Here is a 26,300-nt window from a genome sequence, read left to right on the forward strand (position 1 = left end):
CTCTGAAGCGTATAGCAACACAGCTTCTTCTGTCGCTGTAATGTGGCCATGACAACATGAAGATAGTGATGTGAAAGTGGCCACTGATGGTGCAATCAGTTGTCATGTGCTTGTGGCTATGTTGCAGGTGGTGATGTCAGAACCCTTGTTAGCAAAGTGCTTTACATTTGAAATAGAACAGTAGAAATGGTCAACAATATCATCAGAGTTAGGACACTTTACCTAAAAAGTGCCTTACTTAAACCTCTCGGTAATTTCATACTCCTCGCTGATTCAACCATAGTAGTGTTTCTATGATATTGCATTCTGCCATGAAGTTATTTGCATGGAATAGGCAGCGTCGGCTGTTCATTTAAGGGCATGACGAGATATCTCTGTGCACCGGCAACATTCCCTTGCCTTTGGCTTGTTAGACTGGTGATCGTAGAAGAGCAAGACATTACCAAGATAGCTTACATGTCCATGGTACCAGTAGCGCCAGCAACAGATGAGAAAAGAACTACAACCCGAAGAAGACAATCAGAAATCCAGCCAATCTCGTCTCTGCGATGTGACTAAGTTTAATTTAAATCCTCACTCTTTAAGATATGACAGAATCTAAATTCACAAGTTCACTATTTGTTCCTTTTCTGTTCTTACACACCTGTCTTGTGTTTTTCTACGCACTACCTTCTTTTGTTTAGACCGTGTTTGTCCATTATACCCTTCCTTCTCCTTGGCCCTTAAATAAGAAAGAGTATGATTCGACACCCAAGAAAGTCTAACGATATCACACTTCTATCATTGAAAAGATTAAACCTCTTTAAGGAAACTACTTACAAAAAGCTTTTGTCAATATAGCCTACATTAAAAAACTTTACTGGTTATCTGTTATTGTCAAAAATATTGTCAGCTTTTCCAATGGCTTGAATGTAGCTGCTCTCCTGAAAGCATGACATTTGCATGCATATCGATAATGACATCATAACTGTGAAGATACCAGTTGGTGGAATCCTGTTGCAACGATTTTCTTCTAAAAACTGATACATTGTCTGAGGAGAGATCGTGAGAGATGCGTTTTTGCCAGTATGCAAAAACTGTCCCTGTTTCATTCCCTTTATGCCTATCATCGAACAAAGTCCACTGCAACAGTTGTCAGTTCACCCTGGCTGATCAGCGTCTCCTTTCACCACTGACACTCCTGTTGTCCATGCAGATGATTATCTCATTAGCGCAGGAAATTAACAATGGTTGCCTGTTTTGTGCAATAAGGCAAGAGATATCTTTATCAACCAATTGATGCCGAAACTTTTGCGGTGACCAGGGTTGAAATATACATCTATGGAAAAAGCAATCTGCAAGCTTTCTGTGCTGGGAGCAACTTGCTTGCATTGATGCTACTAGCAAAATACCTATAGCTATAGTTTAGAGGTTATTTCTTGCATGGTATCTTGCATTACACTGCCAAATAGAAGACTATTTGAGGAATTGTTCAAATATATAGATTGCATGTAAGAGAAGTGTTCTGTGGGATGTTTTAGAACCGGCAGCAATGTTTTGATTGGAATGTTAGGGTAGCTACATGACGTCATCAAAATGGAAATATAGTCATGTATGGTAAAACAAATTTGTGATATTTTACGGTATTTATCATTCATGCACAAAAACACATACATGATCTGGCATGCCATCAGCAATTTACAATTATGGATGCTCAAGCACCTTTTCAACTTTTAATCATTTTCTCTTCAATAAAGAATTTCTTTCTCAATTTTAAAGAAACTCCTCACTCTAAACATAAAATCTGAAGTTATTTATTGTGACTTTGATTTCATATAGGACCGACCTCGATGATGACTAACTAGTTATAAAGCTTTATTTTAAGATTTAAGCTCATATTTATGTATGCATTGATGTTGCACTGCTGAGCGAACTTAACCATTTAGATGCATCTACATGTAGATGCACATTAACATTGAAACTGTTGAAAATTCACGTAAAAAACAACTAATGCATTAAAGAATAACATACTATTTATTAATCTGGCACTCAATATTGGTAGAACAACAAAAATATCATATTCACCAAAATAAAAACATCAATTTCAAATTTCCCCAGACAACTGAAGAAATAAATGATTGCCAATGCTGGGTGTGCCAACTGGCTGACAGCCGCCGGCCTATTCAAACCCATTGATCATGTTGATTTCGTTTATTCATACTCTTCCTCTTACTTTAACCCTACATCAACTCCTTCCTCCCTCCGTCGTGTCGAGTGGTCGTTTTGTGTTCTTTCTGCACGTTATTTCAGGATTCGAGGCCCTAACAGTTTTTGCCGTTTGTTCCAGGTCGGCAGTTGAACATATTTAACAACCAACACAAGGTTTACATTGGCGGTAAACCTGCCAGAGATAGAATGGGACGGCGCAAGAAACGACTGGCAAGTCCACGGGTTACGCAGCCATTTTCTGGAACTATAGCAGGTTTGTAGAACTTGAGGACCATATCACAGCACTCCTCAAGGCCTTGGTCCAGGCATTTTGTATTGATGTAAGAACACTGGAACACCCCTACAAAAAGGTGAATGATTTCAACATGTTCAAGAAAACCATACAGCACTGCTCCGGACCTAGAAAGTATCCACTTCACCTATTTGCACCATAGCCAGTCAATTGAACCATCAGATTCCCATCCTTTTGCATAGTCAGTACAAAATTGTCATATATTTGTCCAAATACTGTCTAATCTTGTGACAGTCCTGTTCCTCGAGGTCCAGCTCATTATCAGCAACACAACCATACTCATTAGTTTAGCTACTATCATATTTCAAAGACTAGGAGTTGCTGATTTTGCTTCGTGACATGTCCGATCATATTAGTTATTATGACCTTCAGTTCACCTATGTGAGATTTCGAGAATGAGTAATTATTTAGTAGCAATCCTTTTGGTAATCAGGCTTACAGAAAGGTTCATTGTTGCTTCTTTCAACCAACATGACAGAAATGACAGATGTGGCCTTGCCTTGGCTCAGCAGCCTTGAATTATTTTTACATATGAACATGAATATGATATATACATGTGGTTTAGAGCACAACCATTATATCCACCTTGGTATCAGTTCCTTGAAAGAAGCAGAACAAAAGAGTTGTTAGGAAAAAAATTGTTAAAAAAGTATATAACCTACCTGGTTGGCTCAGGGCAAACACAAGAGAATACAACTTGTTTTGCAAAAAATTGTTGATACAAACATTATACTATCTCATGTTCTGTCTTGGTTGATTTGAATTAATGTGATAGTGGAATTAGGCCTTTATTGCTATGAGAGTGTCATAATGGAGGAATTTTGATAAAGAGATTGATTCTTGGTCAAATTTTAGAGTGATTGCTATAAAATTCACCTTTTGCAAAAAGATACCACAAACAGTCCAAGAAAGGATTGATGTTTTTTCCTATAAGACAAATTTGCAAACAGGAACGGTACTATAAGCTGTGGTGATCAAAGATATAAAAAGTACCAGCAGAAAAACCATTCTCGTCTGTTTGTCCATCTAACAGTATCCTTTGGCCTGAGGATTATCGGAAAAAAATCCCAAGAGTTGGTTCATCCAGACAAATCTAATTTGGGGCGGAGTGGCTCCTCGTGGCATACACGATATCCCAGCATACCTGTTATGAATTCCAAACCACAACAAGTGTGATGGAGATCGAGTAAACCTACTCACAGAAATCGCGTGATTGGTATATACAGTGGAACCCCGGTAACACGGCCACTCATGGGACCGAGGTTAAATGGTCGCGTTACCAGGGTGGTCGCGTTAGTGCAGTTGAAAATCCGGGGACAAAATGTATGATTAGATTTCCACCAAAATTGTTGACACGCTTTGTTAGCAACATCACGGCAAAGGGCAGGGGTTGACATCCAAAATGGCTGTCCAATAACGGCACTGCTCTGCCTCTTTAGACAAGAGGTAGAGAGTTCTGCTGGTGGTATAGAAGTGACTGATATAAACAGTTAGGGAACTGGGCTTGGTTTGGCATCATGACATGTCTCATACAAGTCTGAATACTACCAATGTACAGTGAGATAGTTGAGACACCTGACAGCAAACTTGTGTAACTTGTGACAGTCACCTGGCACCTCCCAATAGTCTCCCTTATGATTTTTGTGTGTTTTTCCACAGCAACTAATCCAGTCAAAGTACATTTTTATAAAACAAAAAAGCTTCATGTATACATCTGATCTTCTTGTAACATGTGTAATACACTTGATATCCAGTTTTCCCACCATGACTCAGAACATTGTCAAATGTCAGTGACGTTTTCCCCATGGCATCACTAAAAAAATTTAAACTTTCCACCCTAGGCTAAGAGTCAAATGTCAAAGTGACATTGTCTGCGCTGACGAGTCTTTCCTGTTTTTAATGTCACTTCCGCTGTTTTTACTTAAAAGGCCACAAGTTATTTGTGACGAGATTATTGCCCTTCTTCATCTAATTAATAGTCTTACATACACCAGACTGAATTCTGTTTGAAGGTATTTGTTGAAGTGAAAGAGTTTAAATTTTCTTGTAATTGGATATCAAGTCTTATAACAAACTCCATGTATGAGATTACCGTGGAACTTCATTGGTTGACACCTCTGTCACCAAGACACCCTCTCCGTTAAGGACACTCAAATTTTCTTACATTTGTCTTGTTTCAGGTCTTGTCTTGAATGGTCGGCATATATTAGAGGTGGCCTCAATGTCCCCTAAAGACAACCGGATAGCTATATCACCAGAGAATGTCTACCTACAAGTAGCTGGACAGTGGTCAACAAAGTAAGTTTGACATGCTGTTGGTTTTACTCCATTTACAGAAATGTTTTGTGACAAGATCTACATTCTTCAACTTTGTGCTGAATAACGTCTCCTCTTCTTCATGCACATTTATCGAACATTGCCTCTCATTGCCTCTCACATACAGAAGGGAGTCCTAGATATTCCAATCACATTCTATAGAATTCTAATCTCAAGCCCATCAAGCGGCCTGCTGTTTTCATGCTTTTGATCCAGCCATTAGTGAAAGGCTCTCCCCCGTCACTTCAGCATCCCAAATGGGCTGCAGCAATTTATGCCCCGAGTGTTCTTGTCATGTTAGTCATTACAAATAATGAGCTACGTCTTTTTCAAACATTGTTCTTCCCATGAACAACCAATTTAGCTTTTTGAGGATATCCACTTGGAGAGATTTCTTCAAATGGATGCCTTGGTGCTTGAGTAAGCATTAGCACCAGTTATAGCAAGGCCGACACTGAGAAGTTCAGGGTTCACATAGGGTGCTGCAGATAATACATCTGCATGCTAAAAGGGTAGAATGGTTGTGCATATTTTTGGATGCATCTCAGAGCAGGTGGTTTTGTGATTGCACATTGGGCATTGTACATTTAGTGTTGGCTAGTGGTAACTTGATGCACAGATTACATTAACAAATATACTCAATATTCTGGTTAAATGTTTGTACACGTACTTCTCTTGCTGCTCCTCAAGATGGGTCGCTCTACTCCTCCGTGAAGAGTAGGGTCTGATCTCTACTCCTCCTTTAAGATGGGTCTCTCCACTCCTCCTTTAAAGATGTGTCTCCTTTGTGTCCTGTACTTGATCAATATGCAGTGATGGAATGAGAGACTATGGCACTACAAAAAACATCTCATCGTCTCACAGCTATTCAATAATGTTGTCTTCATTTCATAGCTTTTTGCAGACCTACACTCCATGGCAACATCATGGAAGAGGTATTCGAGTTCAGTATTCTGCTGTCTCTTGACGGGATCTAACCCTGAGGATGATGAACTTTGAATATTGGTAGTATACAGTTTTAATTGGTGTCATAAATTTCATGTTCTATTGTTTCTCTTTCAGTGTAACGCCATTGACACCTACGAAGCCAGTGATTGGCACGCCTGTACCAGGACAAACGGCCACCACTGGCATGCAGTCAACAATGGGAATAAAGGTAAAATCCACTCATACAGTAAATCTTGGTTGTAATGTATCCCGACTGCCTTTCCTTGATTAATGATTTGTGCTGGTTTATACTATTTACTAAAATCAATTTTTTTTTACTTACGTACATATAACTAACAGCTTTTTATAGACTTTTATTAAAAATCATCCATTTTGAAGCTTGAGAATACTACTGTCCTCAAAGCCTGCATCACTGTCGTAACATTTCATTTCATTCATATTTTATGACTTTGTGCCAATATTAATGTAGCTTTGTCCACCTTGAAATGATAGCAGTGGCTAGCTGCATGGCATGACTTTGTCTTGTTGGCTCACCGTAGGGGAGTCTTTACAATACCGCAGTGTCCGTCGTCCGTCGTCGTCTGTCGTCGTCCGTCGTCGTCGTATCCTGTTTCAAAAACAGTGGCACGTTTCTTAACCGCTAAGCCTATGAACTTGTAACTTTGTACACAGGACTCCCTTGGTCAGATGACCTGTGACACTAAATTTCGATCCGATCTGATTCTTAATTTGGCCACCAGGGGGCCGAATGTAGATATCTAAAAAGTGTGATATCTCGCTTATTAATGACTTGTTTGGAATGAAATTTTTGTGGTAGGTACTCATAGCAAGGATACATCATATATCATACGGGTTTTTAATTTGACCTACTTTTCAAGGTCACAGAGGTCAAATGGCGTAAATTGGCTGTTTCAGTGTAACTATGGCACGTTTCTCAACCGCCACAGCTATGAACTTGAAACTTGGTACATATAACCCCCTATATCAGATAACCTCTTGTGCTGAATATCGGTCCGATCTGATTCTCAATTTGGCCACCAGGGGGTCGAATGTGGATATCTAAAAAGTGTGATATCTCGCTTATTGATGACTTGTTTTCGATAAAACTTTTGTGGTAGGTACTCATAGCAAGGATACATCATATATCATATGGGTTTTTAATTTGACGTACTTGTCGAGGTCACAGAGGTCACAACGCAGACACAGATATGGCCGAAATTGCATGTTTTGTGTTTTTCGTGTTGTGGCAATCCAAAGGTCGTGAGTTCAAACCCCGGTCAGGACGGCCAAAAATATTTTTTTATTTTATTATTTTTTATCTTTTCCCTTTTGTCTTTTCTGACTTGTATCTTACATTTTCTTGATTTTTGGCTCACCGTAGGGGAGTCTTATGTAATACCGCAGTGTCCGTCGTCGTATCCTATTTAAAAAACAGTGGCACGTTTCTTAACCGCTAGGGCTATGAACTTAAAACTTTGTACACAGCACCCCCTAGGTCAGGTGACCTCTGACACTAAATTTCGGTCTGATCTGATTCTCAACTTGGCCACCAGGGGGCCAAATGTCGATATCTAAAAAGTGTGATATCTCGCTTATTAGTGACTTGTTTTCGATGAAACTTGTGTTGTAGGTACTCATAGCAAATATACATCTTATATCATACGGGTTTTTAATTTGACCTACTTTTCAAGTTCACAGAGGTCATATGGCGTAAATTGGCCGTTAGAGTGTAAACTATAGCACGTTTCTTAACCACTAAAGCTATGAACTTGAAACTTGGTACATATAACCCCCTATATCACATAGCCTCTGGTGCTGAATTTCAGTTTGATCTGATTCTCAACTTTGCCACCAGGGGGCCAAAAGTGGATATCTAAAAAGTGTGATATATCGCTTATAAGTGACTTGTTTTCGATAAAATTTTTATGGTAGGTACTCTTAGGAAGAATACATCACATGTCTTACGGGTTTTCAATTTGACCTACTTTTCAAGGTCACAGAGGTCATATGGCGTAAATTGGCCGTTGGAGTGTAAACTATGGCACGTTTCTTAACCAGTAAAGCTATGAACTTGAAACTTGGTGCATATAACCCCCTACATCAGATAACCTTTGATGCCGAATTTTGGCCTGATCTGATTCTTTATTCGGCCACCAGGGGGCCATAATGGAAAAAGGAAGAAGTGCAATATCTTGCTTATTTGAGTGAATTGTTTTCGATAAAATTTTTATGGCAGGGACTTCTAGCAAGGATACACCACGTCCTACGATTTTTGGATTTGACCTCCTTTTCTAGGTCACAGAGGTCAAATGGCGTAAATTGGCCATTAGAGTGTAACTATGGCACGTTTCTTAACTGCTGAAGCTATGAACTTGAAAGTTGGTACATGTAACCCCCTACATCAGATAATCTCTGACACCAAATTTTGGCCTCATCTGATTCTTGATTTGGCCACCAGGGGGTCAAAACTGAAAAAGTAGGACATGCAATATCTTGCTTATTAATGACTTTTTTTCGATGAATTTTTTATTGCAGGGACTCTTAGCAATCACACGATATTGATCTTGTTGATGTCATAGACAATTATTGGTTGGATCATAAACTTATATATACTGCCCTGTCTTATTACTTGACATCAATACACATCTAAAAAAAGTCTTCATGCCTGATTGTGTTCACCATATTCACCTCTAAACTAAGCATGATCCTGCCTACTAAAAGATGTATACGGTGAGCACAATGGCCCCTGGCCGTTTCATTTATGATCCTTCTACTTTGGTTGCATTTCAAATAAAATTGTGTCCCTCGGTAGTAAGATACAATGAAGTGGTCGAAGGAGATGGAACTGCTCAATGAACTAAGGCTTTAATTAGTTACTACAGAGGCTAGATTGTATCACTTTTGTCATTCTTGACAAACAAAGCTTGGAAATTACAATGCCCTCCATACTCAGAAGTATTACATGTTAACATGGTTGAGGTGAAAAATCCATGATTCTTGCAAATGGGGTCTTATTGGATTACACTTTGTCAGAGTCGGTTGTCTCTATCTGCCTAAAGCATTTCGTAAGTCTCAACTTTCAATTTGTGCCTCTAAGGGGCTGGCAGGCCTGGCAGACTTCCTGACGGATGGGTTCCCCTTTCGCCAACGCTAATTGCCTTGATTACATTAGCATCAGATTTGAATCTGTCAAGCTGATGTTCTTATGCCTCATCAGGGATGTTGCGTGTTAAGTTGGAAGTGGGAACGCTGGTTTTGTTTAAGGCTACAGAATCAGGCAGAGATCTTTGAGATTATTCCAGCTGATAGGCCAATTTAGAAACCTACTGCTGTTGCATACAAAAGTATGCCACTGCAACGTTTGCAGCTGAATGTATCAAGTTAGGCAAAGCAACAAACACTTTTATTTGTATCAGTCGGGTAAATGTAGGAATGGTTCTATAAAACAAGTTTCTTTACGAGCTCATGTTCGATTTAAATTTCTTAAAGGAGGTTCCACCACCGAGCTCAACTGAAATTGAGACACCAAGTCTAGCGCAGGTAACCACCTTCTGGCCACACATACCTCTTATTACTAACTGTTACACTTCACTGGATGTAGCTCCAACTATTTGGTCTCTATGCTTGGTGGTATGAAAGACTATTTGCTTTAAAACCTCCATATTCTGCAAGCTTTATCTTTCTTGCTTTTTCTGTTGCTCCTGTATGTACCAAATAGTATACTATTGTCTTCACGTGATTTTAAACATTGCCCAACAGTTTCAAATCTAATTCAAGGTTTCCCATCACATCACACTTCACCCTGTAAACAACTTCAAAGACAGTTGTTTTGCACATTGTGTCCTGTTACAAAAAAAAACTTGATTCAAGACCTTTCTTTGTTGAACACTCCTTGGCCAGTATTCAAGGGAATTTCAAACATGAATTTATCAAAAAGTTTGATGATGCCCTAATGCTCGATGGAGCAGACATTAGAAGTGTACAATGGGATTCAAGTGGTGTGGTCCGTTTTGAAAGTCGATTCATATTGATTCAAGCTTGTGGTCTGCTGGGGTCGTCTGCTACTAGATGCACGCAAGCTGAATAAATTGCACCTCTTGTTCTAGGTTCAGCGTGCTGCCATCTAACCATTTTTTGTTGCACGAGAGGGGTTGTTAAGGTCTGGGTTGAACAAGCACTATGCTAAGGCTTGCCTGGTAATCTCTTCGAGTAGGTCAGTGAGATTTCAAGCAACAACCAAGTGCATGAGTTGACCTTTGGCTGACCCTTTGGTCATACCTTTATCCTTGAATAGATTCAATACCAATGAAATATTTCCTCAAGCCTAAACCTCATTTGTGTATTTCCTTCAGACAACCCCGAGACAAGATGGTGCGACAGACGACATCATATTTTCTGGTAACGGTTCCGGATGTCGAAGTGATGATGAAGATGACTGTCCTATGGGTTCCTCTGGTGACAACATCATCACACCGGTTATAAAGATACATACCACTCCAGCGCCACCTACAACAACGTAAGTCACCATTTTTTGGTCATAGACCACCAGTTTTTGTTTGGGAAAGTTGACGTGTACAACCATATAGAACACTTTGTTTTATAAGTCAGTTTTTGACTGGCTAGTTCCCTGGAGATGGAAGAGTACATGTAGGAATGACACCAGGAACTTGAGAAAATGACTAATCTATAATTGTGGTTGACTATTATTGTCGCATGTTTCACTTCAGGGTACCTACAACAACGTCAACAACAACGCTTCCAACAACGACTCCCGGTAAGATTGAAGGAGGATCGGGTATGGCACCATGTGACGATGACGATACGGAATGTGACGGATCGGGTGACGGAGAAGTTATCGTGGACGCAACACCAAAATCAAATAATGAGGATATTTACATTCATGGGAAGAGTACGCAGTCGCCCTCTATGGAGAGAGGAACACAAGACAGTTTAGTTATAACTGTTAATATGACTGAGACTCCGCCCAGGAGGAATTTTGACGATTCTTCTAAAAGACCTGGTCAAGAATCGCATGATTCTAGGGGTGGTAACGTAACACCGATTAACGTTGTAACGCCCTCTGTAGGTGCAAATTTAAATCAAGAAAGTAGCGGATTCAATATTGCGTCTTTCTTTACATTACCAGTTATCATAGGTATAGCCGTCGGCGGACTACTTCTTTTACTAATTATCATATATATAATATATAAGTGTAAAGGTAGGGACGAAGGTTCGTACAAAATAGACGAAAGTAAAAATTATCGAATAGAAAGTAAACCACTAAAAAGTGACCCGCATATTAATGGTGGACTAAAAGCTGGAGTAGCACCGGCGAAACCACATAAGAAGAAAGATGTTAAAGAATGGTATGTGTGATGTGTTCATGTGTGTACTTTGGTGCTCAAATTCTACCTGAAGTGAACCAAGATATTCTAGAATTGGAATTTCCAGGATTGGCCGATACAGAAATATTGGAAGGACTTGGATGTGTTATGGAAATTCATGAGTTCTTTAAAAAGTGGATGTGTTGTCTTAAGGCCACGAAACGGTTTCGTTCTTGAGCGAAGTGATCACCAATTACGTTCATTGAATTCTAATATCTGAGTTTGTGAGTGTATGGCGATAATGTGTTCTTCATATCCTCTTAAGTCGAACGGTATGGGATCCGGTTGACCGACATCCGGCGGTGCCAAACTGCATGGTACTTGTAACCACCTGAAGGAGATTATTAGGAATAAGACTGGGAAGTTTAAGCTGCTGCTGAGGTGTGCTAGGTTTGAGCAGAAAAGAGGCCAGGTCTTTCCATGACCCAAGGTGTGGCGCCAACTCTAAAAGCACTGAGGGCAGGCTGGGTAGATTACTGCACCACCTGGTGATCTTCCTCAAGTTACCTAAATATTGAATTGGAGACAATGAACATGTCCAAAAAATCTAACAGTTGTTTATGTATGATGATCAATTCCAGATAATTGCGTTGTAGCATTTTTTCGCTCTCAGTGCTGTATAGAGTTGCCTAGTACATGAAGTGCTACGTTCCAAGCCATTGGCGGGTGACACTGGGTCATGGGATACTGCATCATGTCACACTGCATCGGAGGACGCTGCGCCATGATTCTGGCCAACGGAATACAGAATCAAAACTTCATCAAATCAAACGAAAATGCTCAGGATAATGATCGTCACTGTTGTAGCAGATTTTGACCAGTCCATTGTTGATTCATCAGGATTATCATTCCCAAAACTACACAGAGGTGGCGTTAAAGAATTAGCTTGTGATATCGCCACGAATAGTACTCACTGTTGTTGTGGTGTATGTGAGAAACGTCTTCTGGTGTTTGTTGCTAATGCGCTTATAAGCTTTGTTACTATTGATTCGCTTGCACTCGTACCAGTAGGTCCCCCTATTGGTGGTTTCAAGTTGCAGAATATGATCTTACTATTTTAACGCTAAAAGGACAGCATGGTGCACAACAAAAAATCTACAAGTTTAACTGCTAAATTGGACATGGGAATACACTTGCCGGAAATCTCAATTAAATGGATATTGCATTATTTCATATCTTTGCAGGACATCTCAATAATGAACCCAAATGTATATTGCATTACATGTATTGCTTAATTGCAAGACATCTCAATCATGAACTGAATGGATATTACAAGTAAAAAGTTGTCTAAGGGCAACACAAGTCAAAAGACTTCGAAACTTAATTCTTCAAACGCTAACACTACAGTGCATGAATCTACTACACAGGGTTTTGAAATATGGTCTATCACCTGTTGTATTTTAAATGTTTCAGAAGTTTGTGATGCAAGAATCTTTTTCTTAAATGTGTTGCAAGAAGAATATGGAGAGATGTCTTGTATTTCATCCTTGATATTACGTCTACCTTGACACTATTTTCAGTTGGATTTCCCTTCATGTTCAGAACAAAGCACCTTTTGCGAAAAAATCTCATTTTCCTAAGTTAAGCCATATGGATTCTAACTTAAATGGATATTATGTGAAAGGCTGTTAAAATACCAATGAACTTTTTGTGCACTCCTCATCTTGGAGTTGCTTCTCCGAATCATCATTTGTGCTTCTTGAATGAACGCTCCATGCCGTCATCCTGTTTACAACAGGTTTAAAACTATGGCAGGGTGATATGAAGTAGTGGTTCTCATCTATGTCCTAATGACAGACGTGTTTTACTTACTTACAGTATATTTTAAGGTTTACATGGCGAATATTTGAAAGTATGCTGGCTTCTGGCACTGGACTGACTGGGCCTATGTTATTACTTCCTCAAAAGCATTAATTTTAACTTGAAAGATACGTATTTACTTTAAATCGATGGTAATAAAAAATGCTTTAGTCAAACCAGATGACACGATATGCCCAATTCCTGAGGACTGGCCCTGACTGTTGCCTACTTTTAGTCAAATTTAACTCAAGCATTCAACCATCACAAAATCGGCCAAAGGTTGGGATTTAGATTTGAATTTGTTATTGTAGTGTTTGTAAACCTTGCCCAATGTAACCTGGTGTGGCTTGGAAAATGGACCAAATAACACTTGAACTCATTCTGCTGCTATTTTTCCCTTTTGCCTTCAATGCCTCATTTAGCTTGACATAGGTGACAGAAAAATTATTCGATTTTGATAATCGTAAGACTTTGACAAAGTGTTCTTATTCTTCCAATTTGAAAATATCAAGCAACACAACTTCCAAATGGTTCGCATTAACATCTTTATATCTAGGACTGTCCCTGCCAAAAGCCACTCTAACCACTGCTATACCACAATCATCCTCGGTGGAGAATCTGCTCCCCAGCTGGCCGAGAATTAGATGGGCCTTCCAACTTTTTAAGCTGCCCTGTCCTCAGAGAGGGGAAAGTTGGAATGATTGAAACACCTTGTTGGTTGCTGTTCTTCCCAGGCCTCTATTAGGCACTACCCAGGGCTGGCTGATGGTAAGTTGGAAGGCCCGCCTGCCTTGAGTACACAGTGAGTTTCGGTCAGTTGCAGGGGAGCTGATTCTCCACGGTGTCAATGTGAGCCATTTTACTGGAACATATGACTGACAGCCCTTTCTACTTTCTTGTCATACATGTAATAGGACTTTAACATTGAAGTTACAATTGTGGTTATGTGATGCCACATCATGCCGTCTGTGCACATACCATGTGTTGTACACTTTTGTGCTTTGTGATGCTAGGTGCTAATGTGACATGTCATGCCAACAACCTGAAGCAAAGCACTGTCATTCTTAAATGTTTAACCCTTTGGTTAAAAAACATGTTGGCCTAAAAGGGGGAATACAGACACATTACATTCAATGAATCCTCGCGCATGAACGCAACGAAAGATATGTCGACACAGACACAAGCCAATGAAAATCACAAGTGACAGGTTTAGGATTGATGGTACCTTAAGGCTCATTTCAGGTTTTAATTGGTAACGTGCAACTTTTCACATGTCATTTCTGAAGAGTGGGCTACATAGGAGTTCATGTGTCTCTTTTCACCCTCATGTGTTCTCCTGTTTTCAAGACTGAGTCAATGACTGAACATGTATAGTGACACTTGACACGTGACTTTTAACATTGTAAATCCTATGTAATTGCAGCCTAGTGGACACCACACCCTGTCTTAAGTCTTCCTGTCACGCTTAATCAGGCCCTGAAGTGCCTTGGCTGTATTCCCCCATTTGTATGCCCACCATTCATCTGAAAAAACACATTCACCTCTGTTCTCAAGTATTGTTTTCAGAGTCAGTTTACTGATTCTCTGCCAGATGATGACTTTTTACTAAGCTCACGTTGCTGCTAAAACTACGATTCTTGCTTGTACGGGGGGCATAATCCAGTTATTTAAAGACAACTTTTGCTGCCATGTTTCAGTCACACACGAGTGTCGTCACAAACTTAGGCTGCTCTGCCTTGAGTGATTTTGTTAAAAGAAAAACGAAAGGTCCTACCAGTGTTTTGAGCCCTTTAATACAGAGCTAAATAATCCAGCTGATTATCAGCAACTTTACCTGCATGGTGCCAAGTTGCACGCATGCAATACTGTTATCATTCGAGGTCCGGCAACAGCCAGTGGCTGGTATAGTGCGGCATTTTCAGCTCTAATAAACTTCCCATTACTAAAAAACTCGAGTATCGTGTGTCATCATGGGTTATGTCAACCACATCATGATCAAGGTACGATGCGTCTGAAGTCACTCGTGACATCACGCAACACTCGATTTGTCACGTGGTCGGAGTTTTATTGGTCCTAAAAACACAATTTTTGACATTCAATTTTTGTAATTAGGCCTTGAACAAGCTGCAAGTTCCGTACCCTGAGAATGAACTCCATACAATCACCATAAGGGCTTCTGTAGACCAAGGGGTGTTTTTATAGATATAGGCCAAAACAATGTGAATTATGAAAAACACCACTGCAATTCTGTCTGCCATGAGAATACGATCAATTAATGCTTATATGTGCACGATACTTGGTAATGTTGTATGGTGCCAGTAATCCACTCCTCTTCTGTATGCTCTAGCTGGCTAAAATGGAGGCATGTTTAATAGATCATTCGGTTGGAGTTATATCAGATGAGGCTCTAGTAACTTTGCTGTTGTGTATGTTTTCTATGCGGTTTTCAGAAGAATCAATAAATTTATACGGTTGACTCAAGTGTTAACTCAAAAAAAATGATCTGACAAGCCAGAGTGCTACTATGTCATATTTGTCGAATGGTTTGAAATTGTCGCGTGTGTGAGTTATAGACTTGTCTCAACCACCGTAAAACAAGCTAAAGTTGCCAAAACTATAGGCCACCAAATTTCCAATTTAGCAGCGTATCATGTCAGTTTTCGTTGTCCATTGTTGGACTTAACTTTGCATACAGGTACGCTTTATTATCCTCGACTGATGCTAGAGTCACTAGTCATTTACACAGATAGGCTTCAATATTCTCGACTGAAATTTTAGTCACTAGTCATTTACACCGGTATACTTTAATATTCTTGACTAAAATTTTATGCTACTAGTCATTTACACTGTTTTCTTGTCTCTTCTGTTACTCAGTGCATGCTACTTCGAAGTATATCATAGTTATTTCACTTGAGACTCTGATTTTTTCTAGTCTGACCAAGTGCGATATGAATTTGGTATTAATGTACCTCAGTCAGTGCATAAATACAGTCAATTGCAAATATTTGCAAAAATAAATTGGCCTGAATATTTAACAATAGGTTTTTGACAGTAGGAGTCAAGTTAGTCAATGAGTGCCAATTGTTTCATTTGTTCTTCCAATTTATTCCCACCATAAAATGTAACTGCCACTATAATTAACATATAGAAATACATCAAACACTGTACAGTGCAAAGCCTGTTGTCCATGCCTTCATTTTTGCCTCATGCAAGTGAACCTATTTGGATTACCTATTCCATAATGTACTATCATAGATATTCATAAATTATTGTAAATTTTTATACTCATGATTCTGCTGTGTGGATGATGAACATGTAAATATAAATTGAATGCTTTTAGATGTGAGGTATCATATGTCATACATATAATGAAGATATTGATGTATTGGACGACCAGCATTGACTGGTAAATTACAAGAACAAATTTCTTACATTTTTAAGTGTGCAGTTGTGTGGAGATCAGAACATTGCAGCAATCTGATTGGAAATGCTTTTTTCAGGAAGTTTCTCAACTGTAGTTCCGCAGTTCTCAAGCCTGTTATAAACAATGACAATGCATCCAACTGGTCTCTTTTGAATCATTGGGGCCAATTGTGGACATGCAGATACCAAACGTTTTGTGGAAAGGGGGTCTATTTTGAGTTGAATCTGCAACTTAATTGGTACAGAAACCTCATGAGAAGTGCTTACAAATAGGGACTTAAAGTGGTATGATTCCTGAATGTCAGGGTGTGGTTAATCGCTTGGGGATGTGAATGTAGGACAATTTTTCTCCTCAGAACACGGTCTGTTGTGGTCGTCACCAGTTGAACTATAACTTTATAATATTGATGTTACTGCTGGTATGTAGAATGGCTCTTACTGATAAAGTGCCAAAATCTGCCGTTTTAGTTAGATATTTATAAGGGTCGCATAACCTTTTTGACTAATCAGGCGTGTGCGTTTTTCTACGTTGTACATAAGCATTTGGTAATGCACAAAGAAACTTAGGCAGGTCTCGGCTACACCATCATCGAATGGAAGTTGGCGCACTGCAATGTACAGTAGGGATTATTTGTCAACACTATTTACATGCAGAATAAGCTTGCCAGGGTTGAATGGAAACAATCTATTATCCCCTTCATCCAGTATGTGAAGTCTCCGTTTTTAGAGGCATTTTCCTATTCCTCTTGCACAAAGTGTAAATTGACAGCAGTGTATGCCTACATGTAAGCTCTCTGTACTCCGAATTTTCAAATCAGACCAAAACTATTTAGCACTCACTGTGCAAGTTAATGCACTCCCAAGGATAACAATTTGCCGTAAAAGAATTGTTCAAATGTTTTCTCTGAGCGAACCCTGCTTTGGACCTCTTGGAAAACTTGAGAATATGCATAATATCATTTATAACAAGAAAATATAATCATATTCCACACTTTACAACAAATGGTCAGGATAATGGTTTCTAAATTGTTTGACTTCATGAGACCGGATACGAAATGGTGTTGAATGAAATTTACCCTTGCGACTTAACAAGCCGGTTATAAATGTGGCCCACTACTTAAAACAGATTGTTTCCAATAATCCCTGGCAATTCACCTCACTCAAATTTCAAGACACGACGATCCATATTGTAAAATAGCTTCTCATTGTAAAAATTCACCAAAATTTATCGTCAGAAAAGGTATAGACTACATTGTACACGTGATTGATGTAGAACTTTTGTAAATTTGTGTCACCTATATCGCTTGACGTCAAAACAATGTGTTCATCGCTTGAAGTTGAGATTTTTATTCAGAGTTTATGTTGATATTAAACTATAAACTCGCATGTATACTTCAACTTTTGTATCGTCGAAGAGGGTTTGATTTGAAATTTTCTATTATGATGTTTCATAAGATCTTATTCATGTACTTCATTCTTCTTCCTGGCATACCTGCATCGTTCATGAATCTATTGTACAGAGTTCGTTTCTTGTCATAAATGGATATTGTGCAGAGGTGAAATTAAACTCGCGTGTGAAAATCGATATTGTGCAGGGGTAAAATTAAACTCTCTGCTAAAATAGAAGTCGTACGGAGGTAAAATTAAACTCTGTGCTGATTGTGGTAGAAAAGTTCATCATGAATATTGACAAGGGTTAAAATCTTCATCTGCCAACTTCATGAGTTTGGGTGTATGCCATCGGTGTTTTAACCCATGTAACTCCAGCTCTTGGTCAATGGGGGTTCTAACTCTTTAAAGGACTGGGCCAATTCTGAGAATAAAAAAGAGCTAAATGCATACTGTTGGTCTTTTATAAGGACTAAAGGGTAATTCCAAATTATGTATCTTTCTTTTGATGATGTTTAGTGGGGTATCTTTCAAATCAAATGTGTGACCAATAAGTAGATTATAACTGAATTGCTAGTCCTTGAGAAGTTTATAGGAAACAGAATTATTTCTCTTCAAAACTTGTTTTATTTACATTCCATGGTACATGTACATGTACATATAATGAACATTCCTTAAAACATGTACAATTAATAAAGGTATAAACTGTTTATGTGAGCACATGACTGAAAACCTCGGCAATGCCGTCTGAAAAGAATGCTTTCTGCTTCCACTCACACTCTAATTGGGTCACTCAGTAAATTCAAACATTCCCTGTTCAAATGTGATTTCATTCCAACCAGCACGTAATTACCGATATAAGCTGTCATAAATTTGGAGAGCGTGCATATGAAGAGAGATAATTTTGCTTCCATCTGATGACATATTATGTATCTTGATAATTTGTTGACAATCACATTTTTAGAGAGATAGTACAACCACTGTATTAGTTGGATATACAAGGCCTGTACCTCTCAAACTCATGATCTAAGACTGTCTTTGATTGATCAGCTGAGGTATAATGGCCTTTGATTGGTCGGTTGTAAACATACATAGCGATGGTTATTTGTGTAGTTCCTGTTGTTCATAGACGCTTGGTTTGCCATCCGCCCTTAGTTGACTGTGGTAGAGACTTGTAGTCAGTTTGATGTAACTGCTAGCTTAATTTTGTACAAAAGTCAAAGGTGATTAGAAATTTCAACAAAAATTTCATCAAAGCACTGAATCCATCAAAAGAATTTATGACCATATCATTTGGAGTTTATAAATTTCAACAGCTTTCGTGTAAACTAATATGAAACACTATACATGGACATGCAAAGTTTCATGGTTATTGCACAGTTACAGTCCTGTCTATTTACAGTCCCAGTCAGAATTGAGATCTCTTCTGCCTGGGAAAGCTAAATGCAACTACGATGTGTGTTTGTGTGAGTTGCAGGTCATGCAGATCATAACTGGCGTGCAAGTGTCCTGTAACATACACACCTTATTCAGGGATGTCAATTGTGATTGGGACTTACCAGTGTGAACGTGTATCAATGATCTATATAATCATAAATTTATCAATAAACGACTGAATTATCACAAGTCCTCTCTGGCGATTAACATGTCATGATGTATTTACTGTTTGAAAATGTCATTGGAACCAGCCAGTCATATGTTAGGAGAATTATGAACAGATTTTTAAGTGTGTACAGAAGACATCATCACAATTTGTAAGAACACTATTCAAGCATTATACTGGCATCCAGTCCACTCAGTGTTCGGTGACCGAGTTAAGGGCTAAACCAGTCTCCTGAAACTCTTGAAAATCTAAGAAACGGCCGAAATATTTAGAAGTGGTATGACCAGGAGGGACTCTCCCTCTCATGTTCTTCCCATTTGCACACCTGTAACTTCTTTCAAAGATGTATGCTGCTAATTGCATTCATGACGTTCCAGTTTGCACACTCTAATATGATTGGAATTAGACAGTGCTGTGTTAATACCAGGTCTCTGCACATTCTCACAGGGCACCTGAATCTCCTGGCAAAGAATACTAAATTTCTTCTTTCTAATAATCACAATGATTGCTTGAAAACCATTGTGAAATACATTTATTTGAGTGCCTATTATTTTCACAAATTTACATCAATTGGGGATAATTACTGAGTGTTATGTCATCGGATTACACATGTATATCCTTTTTGTGCTTGACAAGATAATGTGAAACACATGTACAGTAATCTAACCCTTTATAGTAGTCAAAGAGTCAAAGGCTTAAGGGTTTTTGCACTCTACTTGTAAATTGTGCATGAAGTCATCAGTACCAGAGTATGTACAGGGACTCTAGTCCAAAGAGTCCTGTAAGCGCTAGTAAATGAACTTTTTGATGTGCAATTTTGTTTATGATATTTTTCATAATTGTCTGCATGGTCTTAAATTTCCATTATGATGTAGTATGTATATGCAGATTATTAAATTTATGAGCAATAAATGACATTTTATACAAAATCATGTAGAAATTACCTCGTTGGTCTTCTTACTTACAGGGATCGATGTTGATGCAAACATTTCACCCCCTCTTCCAGAATTGATGTCAATGCACACCCTGAACTCAACCAATTGTCAATTGCCTAAACTTGGGGGTTAGCACTGAGTGCTGGAGAGTTCTGGTTGTCTTTACTGTCCCAGAGTGAAACTTCGTATTGTCTTTGTCCCTAATGACTTACTTACTCGACCTTAACACTGTTACTCCAAGTGGAGCATAGGTCGCCAACAAGATTTTTCCATCTCCTGTCCTGGGCAGTTCTCTCAACATCGGTCCAGGTCTCGCAACTTGGGTCCCTGATGAGATCTTGTGAAATGTTGAGATAGGGCAATAGCCGTCTCCAATAGGTGTCCTGGTTATGAACTTGGTGGTACCAGGTGCTACTTCATACTGTCCTTGTCCTCCTTATCAGAGCTGACACTTGCATGACAGATCGAGCAGCTGTCTCAAGTAGTTCTGGTAGCCTCCCCAACCAGCTTCACAACCAAAAAACCCGAGTACTACAGGTTGTGACATGTCTCATGGCATAGTGCGGATATTGCAGAGACAGATCAGGTTGTGGCATTGCCAGATGGCCACCCTGCATGAATTGTCCAGGTGATACAGATCGGTTTGAAGGAAGACGATTCAGGTTGTGGGGCTGTGAGATGGTCTCGCTGGTCCTGTCATTCATGAGACCGGTGTGCTGATAAGGGGAGACAAATCAGGTTGTGTCATTGTGGGCTGGTCTCGCTGAATGTGTCATTCTGGTGACCAGTGTGACCAGTGACCAGTGTGCTGGTAAGGAGAAAAAAATCAGGATGTGCCATTGTCTCTGAATGTCTCGTCCTGGCGAGTGCCCAGTGTACTAATAAAGGGCGACAGCGCAGGTTGTGCGATTGTGGCCTGGTCTCTCAGAATATGTCAGCCCAGTGAGATGGACACATTCAGTGAGACCAGCCCACAATTGCACATCCTAATCTGTCTCCCTTTATTAACAACGCAGTCTCTCTAGGATGCTTGACACATTCAGAGAGACCAGCCCACAGTCCCACAACCTGATATGTCTCCCTTAAGGATGATCTCTGAATATGTCTTCCTGGTGATAGTGTCTGGTGAGTTACTAAAGGAAGGACCGGGATCAGGATGTGCTATTGTGGGATGGTCTCTGATAGGATCATCCTGATGATAGAACTGATGTGTCGATGAAGGCAGATGGATCAGGTTGTGCTATTGTGAGATGGTCTCTCCGAATGTGACTGGAAAGTGAGTGGTATGTGTATATAAGGACACGAATCAGGTTGTGCCATCGTTGGATAGGCTCTCTGAATGTGTCATCCGAGTGAGGCTGCTCTGTCAATAAAGGCAGCCAAGGGGATCAGGTTGTGCCATTGTTGTATGGTCTCCACGAATGTCTCATCTTGGTTTAATGTGTCATACATGTGATTGTGGCTGGAGTGCTGATAAAGGTAGACAGATCTTGTGTCTAGTGTTTTGATAAGGAGAGACAGGCGGATCAGGTCGTGGCACTGTGAGATATTCTCGCTGGTTGTGTGATTCATGTGGCTGGTGTGCTTATAAGGAAGACAGAATAGGTTGAGCGATTGTACGGTGATCTCTGATTCTGTCACCCAGTTGGGTGACCGCTGTGCTATTAAAAAAGAGAGACAGATCAGGATTTGCCATTATGGGCTGGTCTCACTGAATGTGTCAGCCCATTGAGACTGCTGTGTTAATAAAGGAGGACAGTTTAGGTTGTGCCATTATGGTGTGGTCTCTCTGAATGTGTCATCCCGGTAAATGGCCAGTATGCCAAAGGGAGACATATCTGGTTGTGGGATTGTTGGGTGATCTCGCTGAATGTGTCTTCCTGGTGTGTGACTGGTGTAAGGGTGCGATTGTGGCCTGGTCTCTCTGAATATGTCAGCCAAGTGAGATGGACACATTCAGTGAGACCAGCCCACAATTGCACATCCTAATCTGCCTCCCTTTATTAACACCGCAGTCTCTCTAGGATGCTTGACACATTCAGAGAGACCAGCCCACAGTCCCACAACCTGATATGTCTCCCTTTAGGATGATCTCTGAATATGTCTTCCTGGTGATAGTGTCTGGTGAGTTACTAAAGGAAGGACCGGGATCAGGATGTGCTATTGTGGGATGGTCTCTGATAGGGTCATCCTGATGATAGAACTGCTGTGGCGATGAATGCAGATGGATCAGGTTGTGCCATTGTGAGATGGTATCTCCGAATGTGACTGGAAAGTGAGTGGTGTGTATATATAAGGACACGAATCAGGTTGTGCCATCGTTGGATAGGCTTTCTGAATGTGTCATCCGAGTGAGGCTGCTCTGTCAATAAAGGCAGCCAAGGGGATCAGGTTGTGCCATTGTTGTATGGTCTCCACGAATGTCTCATCTTGGTTTAATGTGTCATACATGTGATTGTGGCTGAAGTGCTGATAAAGGTAGACAGATCTTGTGTCTAGTGTTTTGATAAGGGGAGACAGGCGGATCAGGTTGTGGCACTGTGAGTTATTCTCGCTGGTTGTGTGATTCATGTGGCTGGTGTGCTTATAAGGAAGACAGAATAGGTTGAGCGATTGTAGGGTGATCTCTGATTCTGTCACCCAGTTGGGTGACCGCTGTGCTATTACAAAAGGGAGACAGATCAGGATTTGCCATTATGGGCTGGTCTCACTGAATGTGTCAGCCCATTGAGACAGCTGTGTTAATAAAGGAGGACAGTTCAGGTTGTGCCATTATGGTGTGGTCTCTCTGAATGTGTCATCCCGGTAAATGGCCAGTATGCCAAAGGGAGACATATCTGGTTGTGGGATTGTTGGGTGATCTCGCTGAATGTGTCTTCCTGGTGTGTGACCGGTGTAAGTTTGCGAATGTGGACTGGTCTCTCTGAATATGTCTGTCATCCCAGTGAGATTGATGTTTAAATGAAGGCAGACAGATCAGGTTGTCCCATTGCGGGACTGGTCTCTCTCAATGTGTCATCTTTGTGAGCAACTGGTGTGGTAGTAAAGGAAGGATTACGATCAGGTTGTGCTATTGTGAGATGGGCTCTGATTGGGTAATCCAGGTGATACTGACTGTTGTAATGGGGACGGATCAGATTGTTCCAGTGTAGGATGGTCTCCCTGATTGTGTCCTTCTGGGTGACTTGTGTGTTAGTATAGGGAAGCGATCAGGTTGTGCTATTGAGGGGTAGTCTCTGATTTAGTCATCCAGGCGATACTGATTGTTGTAAAGGGGACGGATCAGGTTGTACTATAGTTGGATCATATCTGAATGTGGCATCCTAGTCCTAGCGACTGCTGTGTCAATGAAGGGAGGGGGTCAGGTCGTGGCATTGTGAGATCATGAAGATGGTCTTTGAATGCGACATTCTCGTTTGACTAGTGTGTCGATAAAGGAAGGCTGATAGTTGTGTGACTGCAAGATGGTCTCTCTGATTGTCTCACCCGGGTGATTGTGTCTGGTTAGACGGGAGACAGGTAATGTTAAGTCATATTGGGATGGTCTCTCTGGTATCATACTGTTGATAGTGACTGGTGTGTTGATGAAGGGAGACGGATCAGTTTGTGTCATTGTGAGATGGTCTCTGCTTGGGTATTCCAGATGACATTGACTGGTGTAACGAGAGACGGATGTTCAGATTGTTCCAGTGCGGGTTGGTCTCCCTGATTCACTTATCCTTGTGAGTGACTGGTGTGTGAGTATGGGGAGGCGGATCAGGCTGTGCTATTTAGGGATAGTCTCCGATTCAGCCATCCAGGTGCTACTGACTGTTGGATGGGGACGGATAAGGTTGCGCTAGCGTAGGATGATCTCTCAATGTGACGTCCTGGTGATCGTGACTGCTCTGTCAATGAAGGGAGAGGGTCAGATTGTGGCATTGTGAGATGGTCTCTCCGAATGTGTCATCCTGGTAAGTGAGTGGTGTGTTAATATATGGACACAAATCAGGTTGTGCCATCGTTGGATTGGCTCTCTGAATGTGTCATCTGAGTGAGACTGCGCTGTCAACGAAGGCAGCCACATGGATCAGGTAGTGCCATTGTTGGATGGTCTCCTTGGTTAGTGACGTCACTGGTGTGTAGATGAGGGGAGGCGGTTAGTGATGGTCTGGTGTGGTAATAAAGGAAGGATCAGCATCAGGTTGTGCTATCGTGCTATTGTGGGACGGTCTCTGATTGGGTTATACAGGTGATACTGACTGTTGCAACGAGAGACAGGTCAGGTTGTGTTAGTGCGGGATGATCTCTGAATGTGACAACCTGGTGCTAGCGACTACTGATGCCATACTGGTGATAGTAACTGATTTGTTGATTGAGTGAGACGGATCAGGTTTCGTTGTTGTGGAATGGTCGTTTATGTGACATCCTTGCGATTGGGACTGCTTTAACAAGGGCCAGGTCATGGTGTTAGGGGCATTTTGGGATGGCCTCTCTGAATGTGTCATCCTGGTGACAGTGACTGCTTTGTTGATGAATGATCTCTGCTTGGGAAATCCAGTTGACATTGACTGGTGTAACAGGAGACGGATGATCTCCCTGAATGTGTCCTTCTGGTGAGTGACTGGTGTGTTAGTATAGTAGAGGGATCAGGTTGTGCTGTTGTGCGACAGTCTCTGATTTGGCTAGCCAGGTGATACTGACTGTTGTAACGGGACGCATCAGATTGTGGCATTGCGTGAGACAGTGGGACAGATTAGGTTGTGCTAATGTATTGTGATCTTCTGGATGGGTCAGCCTGGTCAGTTGTGAAGTAAGACGAATCAGGTTGCGGTATTGTGGGGTGATTTCTCTGATTGTGCCGTCCTAATGATCTTGACTGCTGTTTTGATAAGGGAGACGGGTCTGGTTGTGCCATTGTGATACGTTCTCGCTGAATGTGCCATCCAGGTGAGTGGCAGATGTGTGAATGAGATAAGGCGAATCAAGTTGTGCTGCTTCGTAATGGTCTCTCAGAATGTGTCTTCCTGGTGATAGTGGCTGCTGTGTTGATAAGGGAAGACGGATCAGGTTGTTCCACTGTTAGGTTATCTTTGAATGTGTCATCTTGGTGAGTTGTCGGGATGGTATCATTGAATTCAGCAGTCAGTGTGATAGTGACTGGTGTAATGGAAAACGGGTCAGGTTGTGCCGTTGTGGGGATGCTCGTTTTGAATGTGACATACTGTGATAGCAGCTGCTTTGTCAATGAGGGGAGACGGGTTAGGTTGTGGGATTGTGAGATGGTCTCTCTGAATGTGTCATCCTGGTGAGTGACCAGGGCGACGAAGCAGGTTGTGCTATGGTGGGATGATCTCGTTGAATGTGACATCCTGTAATAGTGGCTGCTTTTTGGTGAAGGGAGAAGGAGCAGGTTGTGGCAATGTGAGATATTCTCTCTTAATGTGTCATCCTGGTGATACTAGAGTGGTAATCAACGGAGACAGCTGGTCAGGTTGTGCCCTTGTTGGTTGGTCTCTCAATGTGCCATGCATGCTATGGGGACTGCATTGTTGATAACAGGGACTGATCAGGCTGTGCCATTGTGCAATTCTCGTGAGATGGTGGAATGGTATATTTGAATTGGTCATCCAGGTTATACCGACTGTTACGATGGAGACGGATCAGGGTGTGGCCATGAAAGATGGTGTCTCTTTCTGAATGTGTTATCCTGGCGATAGTGACCAGTGTAAAATATGGGGTGATCTCTGAATTATGGCGTGATCGCTGAATTTGCCCCCTGGCGAGATGCTAGTAGGGTATCTTTAAATTTGACATTGAGAGTGATACTGACTGGTGGACAAGGATCAGGTTGGGCTATTGTGTAATGCACTTTGTCTTATACTGTGGATAATGATTGTCGTGTTGATAGTGGGACAAGGATCAGGTAGGGCTATTGTGTAATGCTCTTTTGTGTTATACTGGGGATAATGATTGCTGTGTTGATAATGGGACAAAGGATCAGGTTGGGCTATTGTGTGATT

General features: G+C 40.8%; 1 protein-coding gene across 4 annotated transcripts in view; it reads left to right on the forward strand.

Annotated features, from left to right (window-relative positions):
* LOC135484320 (neurexin-1a-like) overlaps window positions 1-17,665 on the forward strand; it is a 372,440-nt gene extending 354,775 nt beyond the window's left edge. For 3 of the 4 annotated variants that reach the window (XM_064765666.1, XM_064765667.1, XM_064765670.1), the window contains 6 exons: window positions 2,327-2,461; window positions 4,681-4,798; window positions 5,879-5,972; window positions 9,254-9,304; window positions 10,117-10,280; window positions 10,492-17,665. In XM_064765666.1, the coding sequence (XP_064621736.1) occupies window positions 2,327-2,461; window positions 4,681-4,798; window positions 5,879-5,972; window positions 9,254-9,304; window positions 10,117-10,280; window positions 10,492-11,140 (1,211 nt within the window). In that variant the 3' untranslated portion in view covers window positions 11,141-17,665. The remainder of the gene's footprint in view (window positions 1-2,326; window positions 2,462-4,680; window positions 4,799-5,878; window positions 5,973-9,253; window positions 9,305-10,116; window positions 10,281-10,491) is intronic. The other variant, XM_064765669.1, reaches the window with a different exon arrangement.
* Window positions 17,666-26,300: the final 8,635 nt, after the last annotated feature.

Source organism: Lineus longissimus, chromosome 3 (assembly GCF_910592395.1).
Source record: "Lineus longissimus chromosome 3, tnLinLong1.2, whole genome shotgun sequence".
Taxonomy (NCBI): Eukaryota; Metazoa; Nemertea; class Pilidiophora; order Heteronemertea; family Lineidae; genus Lineus; species Lineus longissimus.